We start from the raw sequence: 19003 nt of genomic DNA, 5'->3' as shown, positions 1-19003 counted from the left end.
GTAGGTTTCAAATTCTTTTTCTCTGTAAATCTGCTCTGCAAATGTTTTATGAGGAAGGAAATGTGTTAGACCACAAGGATACACAAGGCATTTTGGTGAGAAACAATGAATGTGAACATGTTTACAAAAAAACTCCACAGGGGACCTTTTATTCTTAATTCCAGAAAATGTATTACATCAGTATATTTCATCACTGTGATGTAAATGTGATGGAAGATGTCACCGTCCCCATTGGCAGCCAATATACATGATTTTTTTTTTTTTAAACTGGATGAGGAGAATCTTAGCTGTTAAAATCTGTTGAAGAAATGTCAGAGTGCTATTTGGAGTCCACTGAGTTTAAGGCAGCTGAGTTGATAAGTTGGTCTAGTTCATGATGCTGGTGAGAAGTCCTTATATTTCATTTCAGAGACTCACTCCTGGGGCTTTCGTAGTGGTTTTCAGGACAGGATTTCTTCACAAGGCAGTTTCTGTACTCTGAACACTCCATTTCCTCCAGATGGCAAGGGGCCAGTTTTTGTCTGACAGGCTGCACCCCGGTCATCTCCTCGTAGATGGGGGCCTGAGGGTGTGACTTCACACTGCGGTGCGCTTTGCCCTGACAGTCACCGAGACAGGAGGAACACAAATCAGTGAAGGGAACAAACACTTGCAATTTCCTGTGTTAAAATCAGAGTTTGTCATTTTCTCTCAAGGCAGCATCCGTAACAGGATGTCCTAACCAAGTCTAATCCTCACTATGACGTGTTTTACTGTTACTTGAAAACAAACACTGTATTCTGTATTAGTATAAACTTTAAAAAAAAAACAAAAAAACTAAGAAGTAGAACATGGGTTTCACTGCCTTCCATGTTGAATTTTAAGAAAAACATGCTGACAACTGACAGTAACAAGTTATGAAACTAGTGTGGTTTTGTGGTGAGCTGCAGAGGAACTATCTGGCACGCTCTTAACAGGCAGGTGTTGTTCGGGGTAATACGTCAGTTTAATTTTTTCCCCATATTCTTGTGCAGTGTCAGAGCAACACATTATAAGCCACATACGGTACGTCCACTCACTTGATAAATCACCACAATTCCGAGGAGGAGAAGGAGGAGGAGAACGGCCACAGCTGAGGACAAAGCATACAGCAGAGGAGAGTAGCTGGAGCAGCCACACTGACCTCCTGTGAAGGAGCAGAGAGAGAAATGTTGAAAATAAGAGGGTCAACATCCCTGCTGCTGCAGAGCAAAAAACACTCAGGGTCACAACGAGAGAGACCACAACTGATAACGTTCAGCTTTGTTGCTGCATCACATTCTCGTCTGTGACGTGTAAATGTGTTTAAATAAAATATTGTAAGATAAAAACACAGCCTTGAAAATAAAAGCAGTAAATGCTAGTAAGTGATTAAAAGACACCTCAAGTATGTTCAGTGGAATTGCAGAAACCACTGAACCAAACTTCCTTCCTAGTTTTAGGCTGCAGTTACAATATGTTATTATTTTGAAAGGAAATCAGTCATTGTGGGACGACTAGGCTTCTGTGTAACGTGGAGTGGCAGTTTAACACTCAAAAATGTTCATGAATAGGCAGATTGATCTGAGGGCTGACTGGTTGGATGTTATCAGGAGGACTTAGCAGTTGGTTTGCTTAGTGAAAGTGGGAAATGAGCTCAACGGCATTTTACATCTGAAACACAAGACTCTCTGTAGAATTTCAATAATCTATTTTAAATCATCTATTATACATGTACAATATTTTATAGTCAAAAATGGTGAAAGTCTACAAATGAAGACATAAATCTTTAAAAACGGGCTAGAAAATAAAGTTTCATTTTTCAAAAAGGTTAAATAATTTGCTAAGACAGCTGGACACTAGTTTTGAGCAACTGTCACTCAAACAGGTTTGCTAGTGAGTATTGACAGCAACAGGACAGCGTTTGTGGGATTTACTCAAAAACAAAACAAAACTACAATGCCCATGTTCATCGTGAATGAAGGAACATGTCACCCAGTATCACAGTCTGACTCATTTATGTTACATAAGAGAACATTGCCATTGTGAAACTGATAGAGGTGATAGAAAGACCTTTTGCATAACTTTTAGAGCATGTGAGACCTGAATCTGCTCAATTCAAATCATTACTATTCACAATGATTTGAAAAGAAAGAAACAACAACAACACTGCAAGACAGTTTTCTTGGCAAAACATCAGTGGGATCTTTACTAAAGTTATGGCCATTGTTACTGATATTATCAGTAGCTGATGGACATTGAAACAACAGCACAAAAGAGAAGGAGGAAACACATGGGTGCAACAACAGAACAACAGTTAGTATGAAAAGAAATGGTATTTTCATTTTCAAAAGCCTGGGGGGGGGGGGGGGACCTGGCGATCAAGTCCTGCTGTGACGTGACCCACCTTGCACAGAAACAAAGAACACTTGTCTCCCTAGACTGGTGGTGCTGTCGGGCCTGTCGCGCTGGAGCAGATGGCAGCTGTACAGGGCGCTGTCCTCTGGCTGCAGCTGCTGCAGGGTGAGGTTGTAGGTGATGCCGCCGGGGCCGGGCGCCGAGGACAGCTGGACCTTCTCAGCAGGGAACTGGGAGGAGGAGGAGGAGGAGGACGGAGGGCTGCTGCCGTGGTGACGCTTTGAGTGGTACAACACCTCCACAGGTGCCCGGCCCCTCTGCCGCTTCAGACTCACCCCCTCCACGGCAAAGCCAGCGCCATGCGGGGGGAGACAGGGGAGCACGGCCGAGCCCCCAGCACACGTCTCTACCAACCCTGTGTTCACCGACCCAGGGGCATCTCCGGAGGGGAGAGGGAATACAACTTAGAATATGTGGCACGTTTGGGCTGAGGGACACAGTGATTACAGCAGCCGTCTTCAGGATGCAGTCTGACTTCAATCAAAGATTTCAGGACATTTTTGCTTTAAGCAAATCTCCAAATCCCATTTCCTCTGGATGGTCAAAATAAAATCTGCCTTTGAAAGCATATTCGGGAAATTGATATTTGGGGTACAGTATATTGAAATTTGGGGTATAATTTTTTTATATATATTTACTGTACTGTATATTGTTGCATTCAGGAAAAGAACAGTTTAATATTAATGAAATTCAGTATGATTTCCATTCGTACTTGTTTGTGGTGGTGGGGTTGTATTTTCAGATGTGGAACCAGCACTGTGTAATAAAAAGAGGTAATTCATGGCCAGGCTATTCTGATAATAGGCAATGCTTAAACACGAAAAAAAACCAGATCGGAGTGAATCATCATGGGCAAAATGCTGAACGTGTTTGAAATAAGGAAAGGCAAGCAGATTTATTAATAGCTTTATAATAGTGTTGATCAATCATTTATTAACACTTTAAATTAGTAAAGCGCCATTAATAAGAAGAACTTTTGGGTTGTGAAAATCCCTCTTGCTGGTGTATATCCTCCTCAAGCATAATATAGCTCTTTAATTCAAAAGGAAGTCCCCTTCAGTTTACAGTTTGACCACTTTCCTTCTGCCTGCAAGGCACCTGGACCAAACCTCATTCATAAACAATCATTATCATTTACAGACGTATAAAGTATGCCTTATTCGACAGTGGTGCTTAGAGGGAGCACTGGTGCTGAGCAAACAACGGCACCAAACCCACTCCACCAAGGGGACACGTGTGTGGATGTTACGACCTTCTTGTTTTGTGGTAGGTTTGGAAAGTGTAACCTCCTGTGAAGTGACAAACGGGTGAAAAGTGTGTGGGATGAAATGAAGAAAAAAAAACTACAACTCACCGGCACTAACAAGGAGGAAGAATTCAGTCTTTCCACGCAGCCGGTCGTCTTCAGAGGAAGGGTTTTCCACAACGAAGTCACAGCAGTAGCGGTCCGTGTCACTGGCCCTCAGCTGGGAGATGGTCACATTCAGAGAGTGGCTGGCAGGGTCTCCACTGACGCTGATGCGATTTTTGTCGGCATCGTTATCCACAGTGAACTCGCTCTTGGTGTGCATGAACAGCACATCACCGGGTTGCAGCCAGCTGCGCATCAGATAGACGCCGAAGGGCGACAGGTTTCTCCGCTCAACCACACAGGGAAGAACTACAGAGTCGCCCTCACGCCTCTCCAAGAACTGGATGTCACTGCGTACTTGATAAAAACATACAAGAGGGTAACAAATGTATTATGAATTCAGTATGTAAATTATAATATTAGATTCAACTTATTGTTTGACAAAATGCTCAAAAAAAACGAAAAACTGGGAGATGCGCAACGAACTGCGGCCTAAAAGATGACCAAAGCTGAATTAATCTGACAGCCAAAACTTTCACAGTTTTGAAGTGGTGCATTATATTGTGAAGTGTTCTGTTATTTTATCCACCCCCTGTATAAATTGACTTCCCTCAGAAATGATCACAGTACAATTCAAACTGAAAAGAAGGACGCAAATGATCAGACCAGCCTGAACAGCAGCACTGAACTCACCACATCCAGTCTGCGTGATGAACAGGGTCCACAGACAAGCCAGGTACTGGATCCCCGTCATCTCTAATGCTGCCTGAAGACACTAATTAGGTTTCTGGGTAAACACGCTGATGTAAACCATGACAGCACAGATGCACACACTCACAACTGGATGTCAAAAGTTTGGTTTGCTGTAAATGAAACCAAGAGGAACCCCATAAAGCTCCACCTTCAAACCTCGAGACGAACGCAAGAGGAAAGACGCACTTAGCAGCACCACGTATGATGGATCAGCTCCTTCTAAAGCTGCCTTCACATGGTAAGAAATGTGCAGAGGTAGAGCAGCCTAAGTATACGTCATCTAAAAGTGATCTAAACTAACTTTAGCATTGGATTTAGCTGAATTCGTAATCTATATGCCTATTCACGAACGTGGTAGGCCCATCTGACTGCTGACATTTCGCCATGCATTATTTTTCCTGGCGTTTCCTGTGTTATAGAGTTCAGGGACTATGAAACACAGAGTATGCCTTCACATGGTGAGACAATTTGCAAATTATCATGTGAAGGCAGCGTTAAGGCAATATGGTAAATGAATCAAATCAATGTAACGACACAGCTGAGACAGAAAGTTCAGGATCTGATTAAGAAGCATCTATAAATGATCAGCAGCACAGTGAGAACCGACATGTGCGTGGTTCCTTTTTTTTTGTTTGTTTTGTGCAGTCTCACCCGACTCTTAAGTTACATTTTTAAATTTGCATGAATTGACTTTTACATGCTTGAGACAAACTTTCCACAGACAGAATTGTTTTGCATATCCCAGAGGAAATGATACTGACTCGCCTTTTTCTGAACAGGGTGCGTCTGCAACGGGCTGCTGACTGAATGCAAAAGACAGGGCTGCACACCTGAGACCTTAGTCTGACTTAATTGACAAAAAATGTGAACTTCAGCCTTGAAGACTTGACAGCAAAAACATTCAAGTCTCAAGTTTTGACTTGAAACAATAATAAAATTAATAAAACACCATCAGGTGGGCCTTGTAAAGCCTCACAGCTTCAATATTTGATTATTAAACCTATGTACTGAAAGAAAAACAAAAAACTATCAAAAGGCTATTAAACTTTTCACAGACCGTTTAGACAGAAGGAATGATCACAGCTAACCGATACCTTGTTTTCATTGTACATATGGGAATATGAGTAATGTTTTGAAATAGACTTGAAAAATGTTAACCTATCCCTTTCACACAGTTTTGAAAGGAAAATGTTCAAATGCCAATTTAATGGTCAGCAATAAGAGACTAATCGAGCTGCAATTTGTGACTTGACTTCTTAGACTTCTGAGACACTTGAGACTCAATTCTCACTTGGCTAAAGTTAGATTCTGAAAGTGTAGAAGGCGATGTTTATTTTTAACAGTGTTGCACAACCAGCTCATAACAACGTCTTGGTGTTTCTACTTGTCCAGCAGGAAACCACAACTACGAAGTTCGACAGCTGGTTTTTGTATACTGCTTAAGTTTAAGAAGGGTGCCGTCTCTTTAAAATGCATTTAATCACTTTTATTGATCAGCTAAATGTTTGTTTGTTTGCCTCTGAATGCATTCATTAAGGTTTGTCAGCATTAGTTGGTGGGGTTTAAAGCTAAATTTTTATGAGGTCTCAAGCTACTGATGCTTCTAACCACAAAATGCATCACTAATTCCTGGAAATGTACACCAGAGGAAGTTTCCATTTCATTGCCTTTTACATCAGTGCATGCATGTGATGGATGTACTTCATAGTTATGTTGTAGGTAATAATTTCAGTTAAAAACATATATTAAGCTGATGTGATGTTTTCCAAAATGGCCAATATTAAATAAAACAATACTGAATCAACATAAAGGGAATATTCATAAGTACAGAAAGAATAATCAAATTGTAATTTAATAAATTATTAAAATAGTTAGGAAATGTTATTTTCACTGTAGTATGTTTATTTTATTTTCAAAAGTTTTTTTTTTTTTTTTTTTTACTAATGGTCACTTAAGTGGGACACTCTTCTTAGTGGCTGACTTTCAAAGTGAAGCACAACTCTCACAAGAAATGACCAAATATTTCAGGCTTCATGCGCTCATATTACAGTATATACTGTAACCGATAAATTCATCAGACTGTCTGATGCCACAGGTGTTCTCTGCCTTTATAGCACGGGGAGTAGTGGGTCTAATTCAGACCTGTTGAAGGGCTCCATAATATCCTCCACTAACTGGCACTGGTTCTTGAATGCTCTCTCTCACGTACACAGCACCTGAACATGTTGGCGTTTCAGAATAGTGGATTTCACATCAAGTTTCAATCCAGTACTTGAAGAAAAACAAGTGGGAGCAAAATAATGTTTTCGTTATTTTATTCAAACAAAAAACATGAATAATGCGTCACATTTTCATTCAAATGTTAAGTACAATTGTCCAGAAAGTAGCTTTATAGGACCGCTGGCATTCATTTAAATACATATACAACTGATCCAAAAACAAGAACGTTTGAAAAAGAATTACCAGGAGACTTGCATGAAATATTGACTGGTCATCAGTTTGTCAAGAACACATGTATCTAAAATGTAATACATCTGAACTGTCAAAGAAACATCTCCTTAAATACTAGCTTTAAAGAGAACTTGCATAAGGAAATTTATACTTACTCTGCTGTATACATACTTTTGATACTTATGTATCAAAAGTATGTAGTACACTTCTGAACTACTAAAGAGTCCAATTCAAAAAACTATTTCCTCACTTACAGTGGTGTGAAAAAGTGTTTGCCCCCTTCCTGATTTCTTTTTCTTTTTGCATGTTTCTCACACTTAAATGTTTCAGATCAAACAAATTTAAATATTAGTCTAAAATAACATTTAAACACAAAATGCAGTTTTTAAATGAAGGTTGTTATTATTAATGGAAAACAAAATCCAAACCTACATGACCCTGTGTGAAAAAGTGATTACCCCCTAAACCTAATAACTGGTTGGGCCACCCTTAGCAGCAACAACTGCCATCAAGCGTTTGCAATAACTTGCAATGAGTCTTTTACAGCGCTGTGGAGGAATTTAGGCCCACTCATCTTTGCAGAATTGTTGTAATTCAGCCACATTGAAGGGTTTTCGAGCATGAACTGCCTTTTTAAGGTCATGTCACAGCATCTCAATAGGATTCAGGTCAGGACTTTGACTAAGCCACTCCAAAGTCTTCATTTTGTTCTTCTTCAGCCATTCAGAGGTGGACTTGCTGGTGTGTTTTGGATCATTGTCCTGCTGCAGAACCCAAGATCGCTTCAGCTTGAGGTTACGAACAGATGGCCGGACATTCTCCTTCAGGAGTTTTTGGTAGGCAGCAGAATTCATGGTTCCATTTATCACAGCAAGTCTTTCAGGTCCTGATGCAGCAAAACAGCCCCAGACCATCACACTACCACCACCATATTTTACTGTTGGTATGATCTTTTTCTGAAATGCGGTGTTACTTTTATGCCAGATGTAATGAGACACACACCTTCCAAAAAGTTCAACTTTTGTCTCGTCAGTCCACAGAGTATTTTCCCAAAAGTCTTGGGCATCATCAAGATGTTTTCTGGCAAGATTGAGACAAGCCTTAATGTTCTTTTTGCTCAGCAGTGGTTTTCGTCATGCAGGCCATTTTTGCCTAGTCTCTTTCTTAAGGTGGAGTCATGAACACTGACCTTAACTGAGGCAAATGAGGCCTGCAGTTCTTTGGATGTTGTTGTGGGGTCTTTTGTGACCTCTTGGATGAGTCGTCGCTGCGCTCTTGGGGTAATTTTGGTCGGCCGGCCACTCCTGGGAAGGTTCACCACTGTTCCATGTTTTCACCATTTGTGGATAATGGCTCTCACTGTGGTTTGCTGGAGTCCCAAAGCTTTAGAAATGGCTTTATAACCTTTTCCAGAATGATAGATCTCAATTACTTTCGTTCTCATTTGTTCCTGAATTTCTTTGGATCTCGGCATGATGTCTAGCTTTTGAAGATCTTTTGGTCTACCTCACTTTGTCAGGCAGGTCCTATTTAAGTGATTTCTTGATTGAGAACAGGTGTGGCAGTAATCAGGCCTGGGTGCGGCTAGAGAAATTGAACTCAGGTGTGATAAACCACAGTTATGTTTTAACAGGGGGGGGGGCAATCACTTTTTCACACAGGGCCATGTAGGTTTGGAGTTTGTTTTCCCTTAATAACAACCTTCATTTAAAAACTGCATTTTGTGTTTACTTGTGTTATCTTTAACTAATATTTAAATTTGCTTGATGATCTGAAACATTTAAGTGTGACAAACATGCAAAAAAATAAGAAATCAGGAAGGAGGCAAACACTTTTTCACACCACTGTTTCTTTTAGCCATGCTGATAGTTTTGGTTTTGTGTGTCTAGGTTTTGAGCTATGTTTCTGCCCCAATACTGCAATAAAACTGAGATAAATGTTTGTTTGCGGTGCTCACTCCATTGAAAAATCCCATTTTAAAAATTCAACTGCAACATTACTTTGCAGAAACAATGTCCCTTGTTCAATGGAAGTACTCTGTTCTTAAGAAATAGCCCCTATAAGAAGTGTTAACTGTGTGTTCTGCGGATTATTCGGACTAACGGGGCCATTTTTAACATCACCACAAACAAAATTCTATTCACCTCAATTTTATTGGGGTCAAGACAGAATCTTAAAACTACGGATTAAAAAGAAAAAAAAAAGATTATTTTCTTTATCATTAGGGTGAGCTGACTCTTTACATAAAGGAGCCCGAAACACACAACTTTTAAGGCCACTGTTGACCACTTACCATGTTAGTCCATTTCATACAGACAAAACCATAAAAATTCAACATAATTAAAATGGAATTAACATGTCGCTCAAGGGATACTCTCTCTCTTTAACATAACACCTATGTAAGTCTTCAACTATCTTATACATTTTACACAATACATCATGTAATAGAAGGCCTAGCATCCAGGACAGACCCACACTATAATAAACATCAGGTACTTACTGAGTTTAACTGACCTGTCATGCCAGCTGAGTGGGTTTTAAGGCTGATATGGATGGGCTACAGACGACAGAAACAAATACAAAGCAGTAAGTGATATGGGCAGAGGAAAAACTTGTGCCACACTAAATACCTCCAAGTACTTCTTGCACCACCATGTTTTTTTGATCCACGTGTGCACCACACACATATTTGTGTACCGGTTGTCTACAACTTAACATGAACAATCAGGTTTAGTCTCTCAAAGATTGCTTTCCGTACAGCAATCTCCAACACAGGATCACTGCAGATGACACTGGCTGATGATTATGTAAAACATTTAGAAGAGAGGATGGACCACAAACAAAACCACCCAGCAATACAAACTAGCACTGCAGTAAACACCAATCTAGAGAAGCAGTTTCTCTTGAGACCGTCATAGGTGTTTATTTACGGTCACTCTTATGCCCGTAGTTTGAACCGCTGTTAAGCAATATATTGTTAGGTATCAGTCAATGCTGGTGAGGGTCTCCTTGTGACTGCCGCTCCTTGCTAAAGCAGTTTCTTTTGTCATTACACTTTGAAACTTTTACTTTCTACAATGCATACTTTTTGCAGGAATGGATGCACTAGCAACTCAGGGACCTTCTACTGTAATTCACAACTACAGACGGAAACCATTTGAGATTTACACAGGGATAAATCAATTAACTTGATAACAACTGAATTGCTGATACATCGGTTGTAACATTGTGGTAAGGGGAAAGTCACCAATAAAGCACCAACCTTAAACTTCACAGAATGAAAGTAAAAATTGAATCAACTTTTCAATCTAAATAACTGATAACTGAGCTTCACAAAATCGGAATTTAACACTAAGCTACTGTATTGCTGGGTTTGTAATTTTGCTTGCCCTCTGTAGTGGATTATGGGGAAATGACTGAGATATGACATTATATTATAGAATTCATGCAGTTTCAGTATGTATGTACAGATAAAAAATAAAAAAGTTAATGAATCAGGAATGAAATGTAGTTCCTCTTTCACTGCTGTGTAAGTGTACTATATCTACAAGTATCAGTATTTAATCTGCAGTTATTTCCATCATTATCATGAGGTAACATGCAGTATTTGGAACCAGAAGTTGGCCAACATCTTAGTTTTGGGCTGGTGGTACACAAGACTTGAGCACACAAAATCTTTATTCTGTTTCTGAACTGAAGCTTTTTAGTTTGTACCTTAATATCCAGCCTTTTATTACAACAATGACTCCACAAAAATAGATGATGGCAAACTTGGTTTTTAAATACCTGATGAAATCCTGTAGTTAAACAGAGCCATAAGATGTCTAGAAATACAACACCAGTACAAACCTTCATGACTCACCTCCACGTACGTCAGGACAAACCAGCATTGGATTTCAAGATGAATTTTATTACAACAGATTCATAAAGCATTACAAAGGATGCATACAGGTACCCTTTTGACCAGGAAATATTAAAAACAAACCTGAAAAAAGAATAAAGCTAGAGACTGATGAGTCATGAATTTGTAACACTACTTAGGTTGGAATCATCTTCATCACTGAGACCCTCACCAACCAAGGTTGGGGACGCAAGTCCAACAGCACCTAAGCATGCTGTGAGGGCCTCAATCAATCTACCAAAAAAATAAACAAAATAAAATTTATCAAATGTTTACAAGAGAAACTTGCCTTTGTAAGGGGTTGGTACGTTCATGTAACTCCAGCAGCTTCAAAAGAAATATGAATCATTTTAACACACTTCACTTCTATTAACCTGAGTGAAACCTATGGGAACAAAACAAATATCCTCACATGTAATCAAATAACAACAAATGCTTTCAGGAACTTGTGTGGTGTTTGGCTGTTTTCCAATAAAGATGTTACATTAAACGTCCACGTGTTCTAACAAATAATGTTTGTCTTCACCACCACTGGTCTTACTGCTCTTTGTTTGCAGCTAGGTTTGAAAAAGCACAAGGATGAGAGAAAGGTGTTAACCTCAAACCTAATGTGGTGGCTGCTTTGCTGCTTCAGTAGCGTCCAGCTGGAGACATGACGGGTGGCCTCATGCCCATAGGAGGGCCTCCCTGGTAAGGGGGCACCATAGGAGGACCCTGCCCATATGGAGGCATCCCTCCAGGCATGTAGCTTGGCATGCCCTGAGGAGGAGCACCATACTGACCTGCAGAGAGAACACCGGGAGAGCAGAATGTGTTAACAGAATCAACAGTTAATGTCACTTAAGCTTATATTAATTAATTCCATTGCGCAATTTTGTATTTAATATCAAGAAATTACAGAGCGACTTAGCATTCAGTTTTAGCTTGCGCATGCCCTCTTCACATATCCAAAACATGCATTCAAACCCAGACACACAAACATCATGATGTGACGTTCCCTTGTATTTAGGGTTGGGAACTGAAAACCGGCTCCAAATTAGAACCAAATCCAAAATTCCAAGAACCTGGTACCTATTAAAAAATTAGAATTTCGGTTCTGCTTACCGGTCCCTAAAGATGATAACCCTGTTTTACTGCAAACAAAGGCTACATATCTGCAAGGACGTGGCTATCTGCCAGGACCTGTCTACACCATGCATCAATGCAACAGCGTGTCGATTTGTTTAGGTACGTGCATGCATGGCTAACATCACAACAGTAGTGATAGATGGACTGCAGTAAAGGAAGCGTGGCTTCACTTTATTAAAGAAAATGACAAGGCAAAGTGCAATGCATGTGGGAAGCTAATTAGCTGTGAGTCAGGTTGCACATCAAATTTGACCAAACATTTAAGGCAGCAGTCTCCTAGCCCAAGTGTCATCAGCCAGCGCTAGCACCTCCAGTAGAGCCAGGGATACCAAGCCGCAACACATCGTTCTCTTTGGCAATAAAGGGAAAGATGACCAAAGAGAAAACTGAGTCAAATACCACAGCATCCACAAGAAAATGTATGTACTGACTGTGGATCATACGTTTTTCTTGTATTTACTTTGTGAATGTCCAGTTAAAAGACACTGAATTTACTTATTTTAATGAAACAATTAAAGTATACAAAATAAAGATTTTTTTGTTATCTAAACATTTGACCTCTTTTTTACCATATTGGAATTGAAACTGGGAATCGATAAGCACAATTGGAATCGATAAAATACAAATAAAAGTAGGGTTGGGTATTGTTTTGAAGAGATACATTCACATTTTTTGTTTCATCACATTAAAAAATTAGGTAACATTTACATTAACTACGTTTCACGTCACGTTTTCAAACATATCAAGGAATAAATATGCAGTTTATTATTTCTCCAGGTACACAGAATTTAGAAAAAGTTCATGTCTGAGCAAGCCATGGAAATATATGTCATTTAAAAAAAGAGCTCAAAGAAATGCTGATGCATCTCAGCTCGATACTAAAAGCTGCTTGGCTAACGGCTTTACATGCCATAAAGAAAAAAAATAAATTATATGAAGGGGTGATAAAGTGATTGTACATATAATTCACACACACAAAAAAAGTGTGAAATTAGTGTCAAGTTTGGTTCATTAAACTAACAGAACATCTGACGGGTATTTTCCACAGACTGATTTGACACAGATGTATTTTCTTACCATGCATGGGATGCCTCATGCCAGGCTGCTGTGGTGGCATGCCTTGCTGTGGGGGCATTATGCTGCCCACAGCCGCCACTGGGGGAGCAGCCGCATGGGCCTGGCCCGGCCTGGGTATAAGACGCTGGTAACGGGGCAACTGGGCCTTCATCTCCTCCTGTTGGCAGGGACAACACACAAAGCAAACACTCAGACTAAAGAAACACTGTTATGCCCCTTACAGTACAAAGATAAACACTCACAAAAAATGATGAGGAATTGGGTACCAATGTTGGCGTGCCCTGATTTCACACTGAGGATATTCAAGTTCAGAATCATCCTTCAACATAACCACAAAAGAGAAACTACTAAGAGTAAGGATATACAATCTAAAAGCTCCATTTGGTGGATATTACATACATATCTAATTTCATGATGATCATGATATTGCTATTCAGAACCAGATTAATAGTCCAATATTGCACCAACCCATTCACCACTAAATGTACTATTATATGTATCAGTCATTACTTACTGTGAAAAAGGCATAATAGAAAGCTCAAGCAACTTACCAGTGAGATATCCTCATCAGGGTGGATCAACTTACTAGTTGCACTCGTGGTGGTGAGGGTGGCAGGCTTAGTAGCCACTGTGGCTGGGGGTTTGGCCACAGTGCTGCTAGAGGGGTTAGAAGAAGAAGAAGTGGAAGAGGAAGAAGAGACAGAGGGCTGGGTGTAGGCGGGGAATGTTGCTTTGGGAGGATCGGAGGAGGCGGCTGTACTGTGGGAGTTTGACGCTGCAGCTCCTGAAGTGCTCTGCTGGGCCTGTGCAAAGACACAATATACAGGTAACTGACTGGTAGAAATTAGTCCAAACTGATGGTTTCTTACCTCAACAAGATACAAACAAAAAACTTTAAAAGACACAAAAGACTCATCGTAATATGCCTTTGTGACAACCATTATGTAACAATTTACTTTGAGAAATATAAATCTCCAACATTCAATTTAAGTAGGTTTGCATTTTTTTAAACATTAAATTTTTTTTTTAATGATTTGGTCACTCTGAATCTAGTGAAATAGTATTAGGATTCCACTTTAAATGTGGAATTTATATTAAATTTGACTTGTGAATTACATTACCCCAATAAATCAATTAAGTCTTTAATTTGAGGAACAAAATGATTTCACTTTACACTTAGACCCATTTACTTTGAAATTTTGCATGAAATGAGTTAAATACTTTGTATCCAGAATAGTATATTAATCATTAGATGAAACACGAATCCTGAGATACAAGTATAACTAATCAAGAGACATTTAGAAATCAGATTGTGAAAAAAACCTGTGTGTTTCAGTCAATTCAAAGCATCATGAGTAGTTATTGCAGAATTCATGCTTCAAAGGTTAAGAGGGGTGGATGATGCAAAAATAAAATCCATGTAAATCCATTATGCCTCATTCTGTGTTAATTAAAGCACATGCACAGCAATAAAGCTCACAGACAAAAAAGTATGTCAGTTATTGTCAGGGATAATTATCCCGACACCAAAATTATGAACATTAAGGCCAACGTGCTCATTTTGATGCACAAGTAGGCTTTCAAGGTAAATACTGTTAGTAATCAGCCTAGTTTACAACTTAAGAATTTACAGGCAGTTAATAAATAAGCAACATGCAGCTGCCACAGTCCAAGTCCAAGTGCTGTCTGTGAGCGTACTTGTGGTGTGTTAGGAAAGGGAGGCTGGGAGGAGACAGACTGAAGGTCTGCAGGTGGAGAGGAAGCGGCTGCTGTGCTGCTATGAACACCAGAGCCCATCTGCAGCATGGTGGAAAGGAGATAGCATTGGCATGTAACATGTCCACATAATCTATCCAAATTCAACTATGAGAACAAAATATACTACATAATAGTGACACTGAATTTTAAAATGAAATGTGGTTGAGAAAGACAGAAAATGAGGAACGGCTGACAACAGAAAATGAGGAAATGGAACAGAAATCAGAAGTCTTGGGAAATAAAATATGTATATAATATTCCTAAGTGCTGTGTTTATAACAAACAATATGGGGAGAGGGGGTTGCATGGTGCCCACCTGTGCCGCACTGGGGAAGAGAGGTTTGGTGACAGCGGGCTGGGCCACTGGCGCTGCCGGTCGACTGGGTATCGCTCCTACTGAGGGAGCTTGGGCCATATGGGGCATCCCTGGCCTTGGAGCCATGTGGGGTGGCATTCCTAAACAATCAACCAAACAAAACAAGTCCAATAACCCTTCTTACACAGTTACATTTGAAACCAATAGTGCACAGAAGGAACAAGAATGACCAGTGGCTGTTTCTCAAGACTGGTCCTTAATGCTATGTCAGTCTGAAAACAGTTTAAAATGTAGGCAGTGGGAGTTATACTTTTTGAGCTATGGGTTATGCTCTAAGAATGAAATGACTAAGGTTATCTTAACTAGATGGGCATAAAACGTATATGTGTAAGCTTTCAGTGGTGTGACCACATTTTTCTTAGGTCATAATTTGTTAGAAATCATACATTTCACCAACAATATTGTAGGAAAAATATCAACATTATAAACACTGACAAACTATTACTCAGTCAACTTATAAGTGGAATGGATTTTAATTGTCTCTTGTAACCCAAACACAAACACAGCTTACCGGGGGGTATACCAGGCATCCCTGGCATCATGGGAGGCATCATTCCACCCATTGGCATCATGCTGCGAAAGGTAGTAAGACCAATGAGATAATAATGATTGGGTGTTACTATAACTTCAGTAAAATTACATCTAATTTACACCCCAAAATAAATAAGTTGTTATATGGGCATATGATGAGTACAGATTAATAAAGAATCAAACGGACAATAGCACTGAATCTGAAAAGGTGTCATTAAAGAGAGAGCTCTTACCCTGGTGGCATTCCATGCATGGCTGGAGGCATGCCGTGCATCATGGGAGGAACGCCCGGCATTATAGGAGGCATTCCTGCAACAATGAGTCAGAGGGGAATGTCCTATTTACCAAAAACTTAACATTGCATCACTCCAAACAGGCAGCTACACACCTATGAAACTGAATACACAACAAAGGAATACATGTGCAATTATGCCATACACTAACTTTTCCCTGCTGTAGCCAGACGTCTTCTTGAACTCAGTTTTACTACATTTTTATTAGATTGCAGGTATGAACTTGCTGGCAATGTGGATGCTTCACAGCAATAGCACAGTGTGTCATTGCTTACTTAAAAAATTTGAAACACACAAATTAGGACCAAAAACCGTCAAACTATAAACAGATTATTAAATGTGATGACGACAATACAAGTAATGTAGAGAATAGTGGGAGATGTTTAAATTTGACAGTTGTAAATAAATATAAAGCCTAGTTAAAAAAAAAGTGAACATCAACTCGACCACGTTATTATCAGATGTTGGACCAGGTCAAGGTTTCACAAATCACATTCAAGTCTCAAGCCCTAAACTTTGAGTTTAGAATTTAAAATAAAGTCACAAAGCATTAAAAATTATTCATGCTTGAGTTCATGTTTTGCCAAGAAATATGTTGGCAAAAAGTACTGAACAGCAGTGCTGCAGAGGTCTATTTCCCACCATCACCATATAAAAAGGTATCAATGCAACTCTCATCCTACTTCTTTACAGATTTGGTCAAGACACCTAAAAGAAGTCCTGCCATAAAGTTACTAATTTTTAAGTTCTTTAGGGAGTGCCTGTGAGAGCCAGCTAAGATTCTTCAGTTTTGAGCATTGGAAACAGTATCGAGTCTTTAAGCTCACGTGGTCCATGTGAATTCACAGAAGTCTAACTCAAAGTGAATTTATGAGCGTTTTTTTTTTTGGTCCGTTTTGATTCCCAACTTCTGCTGTTTACTAAGAGTTCCTTGCCTTGATATCCTCCAGGGTGCATCCCAGGTGCGCCAGCCACAGGAGGCATCCCAAGCTGTGCCATTGGAGCAGCGTAGCCTGCCTGGGGCTGGACAGCAGCAACCTGCTGTGCTGATGGTCCTGGTTCATCATCATCGTCGTCGTCTTCATCAGAGTCATCCTGATTGTTTGACTTCTTCTTTTGACTCTCTGAAATCAGTAAGGTATTGATTATTGATTATTAATGAAAGGCAGCACACAGCCTTCAGAAACAAAGTAGCCTAGTTATAAAACATAACATTTCTAAAATTGGCAAGAAAAGTACATAGAAGTTTACAAACCTTGTGATTTCTGTTCTAACGTCCGTCTTCTTTCCTGCATGTCTTTCTCTGGAATCCCCTCCATACCATAGATCTCCAGCTCGATGTCTGTTCTTCCAGGAATTGCATTTGGTACGCTGTCAATTGTCTCTTTGTGTACCTGAAACACATGCAATGGGAGCCAGTGCATACTGTCATAACAAGCAAGGTACATGCATTGCCCACTTTATGAGGACAACTAATAGCCCTTTTTTGACCAAAACGTTCCAGAAAGTACAGAACCAAATACACTTAAACTCAGGAACTAAACTAAAATGATGATAGAAATAGGATCCCACCTGCATGCAATGAATAGCCAAGCCCGGCCCAGTGTACAACTTCTTGTGGCAAATATGGCATTTAAAATGCTTTGCCTTCTGATGCTGAATGAGGATCTTTTCATCATCAAAGTCTCGATTACAGTACCTTGCGTAAAGAGTTAAGGATTGTGTACAAAACAGGAAACATTAGCAAAACACCAATAATACACCATGCAACCCCCAAGTTCACCAAGGCAGATAATCACCAGACACCAAAATTACGTTAGTGCTGTTTAAACAATCCGTGTGTAGTCTTAATCCCTATTTACGTTCACTGACCGGGTGGCGGTAGTGGTAATGTAAACGTTACACAACTCGGAAAAGGCTAAAGGTTTGAGGCTAATCAGCCTTAAATGCTTGTATCATAAATATTACGCTGAATAGTCAATGCATGGCTAGCAGGTTAGTTAGCTAACATCAGAACGGATGAAGTTAAAGCTAGTTTCCTCTTAGCGATACCATTACCTGAACGCAGTCTACTTCTGCGTAAATGTAAGTTACTCGACGCCAAGTGTTTTACGGATATTATTATAGACTGGATAAAATTAATCCTCAAAGCTATTTGCTAGCCTAAAATTACCAAATAGGTAAGCTAACGTTAGTTTACAAGCCGATAAGCACTAGCTTAGGCCTTCCCTTTGTCAAGCTAACGTCTAACGTTAACCTCTAGCATCTCTACGCTGATATTTCGTCATCCAATCAAAAGGATACCAGCACCATGGCTTCATCTGCTTCTTCTTTTTTCGTCCCATTGTTAAGGAATACTGAAAAAGAGGCTTTACAACGCGAAATACTAGTCTACTATTATCTGTTTGACAACAGCATGCTGTAACATTAGTCCCGTGACAACGCCGAAAATGGCGCTTAGCTTGAGGAAGTTGTAGTGGACGCAGCAGTCTCGCGTAGACAGAGAAAAGACGTCATGTCTTAGACACGCCCCTAGATTTGAAGACAGAATGCTGTCTGTTATTATTATCATACACCACCAGGGCATGTTAGAGTTCTTCAGAGAGTTTCTATGGTGATATAATGATTTGAAAGGGTTTTCTTGCAGGCTTCAAGTTGTATTGTTATGTGGGATCCCGCTTCACTACAGGTCTACATTCAGTATGTAGCGAACACTTCGTAACATGTTACTTCATAACATAAAAGATAAGCATGTTCAAATAAAGTGCACATGGCATAGTAAAAAAAAATCAAAATATAACGTTATGTATCTATATAACTTTACTCAACTTAATACTACTTGCACCTTACTGTCTTTGTACTTGTTTTATGCCTTTTTAAATTATTTTTGTTCTTGTTGTGTTGCACTGCCGAAACGCAGTTTGGTTCCCATATAGCCGTTACTGAATATTGTAGAGAATGACAATCAA

At 39.7% G+C, this 19003-nt stretch overlaps 2 protein-coding genes across 3 annotated transcripts; both read right to left on the bottom strand.

The window, feature by feature from the left end:
* Positions 1-120: 120 nt before the first annotated feature.
* On the bottom strand, positions 121-4661 carry cd7al (cd7 antigen-like). Its single transcript, XM_044189037.1, has 5 exons — positions 4460-4661; positions 3770-4123; positions 2405-2794; positions 1059-1165; positions 121-598 (listed from the first exon to the last, which is right to left on the bottom strand). Exons 1-5 carry the CDS (start codon positions 4518-4520, stop codon positions 401-403), a joined length of 1110 nt encoding a protein of 369 aa, XP_044044972.1. The 5' UTR covers positions 4521-4661; the 3' UTR covers positions 121-400.
* Positions 4662-10859: 6198 nt separating this feature from the next.
* On the bottom strand, positions 10860-18525 carry znf207b (zinc finger protein 207, b). Of its 2 annotated transcripts, XM_044189035.1 has the most exons (11): positions 18339-18525; positions 17607-17733; positions 17290-17428; positions 16970-17158; positions 15975-16050; positions 15722-15783; positions 15151-15290; positions 14775-14873; positions 13628-13879; positions 13077-13233; positions 10860-11653 (listed from the first exon to the last, which is right to left on the bottom strand). In XM_044189035.1, the coding sequence occupies exons 1-11, from the start codon at positions 18377-18379 to the stop codon at positions 11502-11504; spliced, it is 1434 nt and encodes a 477-aa protein (XP_044044970.1). In that variant the 5' UTR covers positions 18380-18525; the 3' UTR covers positions 10860-11501. The 2 variants fall into 2 exon arrangements, with proteins under 2 accessions (XP_044044970.1, XP_044044971.1); XM_044189036.1 differs by lacking the exon at positions 14775-14873 and having other exon boundaries at positions 18339-18520.
* Positions 18526-19003: the final 478 nt, after the last annotated feature.

This window comes from Siniperca chuatsi, linkage group LG3 (genome assembly GCF_020085105.1).
Source record: "Siniperca chuatsi isolate FFG_IHB_CAS linkage group LG3, ASM2008510v1, whole genome shotgun sequence".
NCBI lineage: Eukaryota > Metazoa > Chordata > Actinopteri > Centrarchiformes > Sinipercidae > Siniperca > Siniperca chuatsi.
Note: the sequence above shows the minus strand (reverse complement) of the source record. Positions and strands in the feature narration are given on the sequence as shown.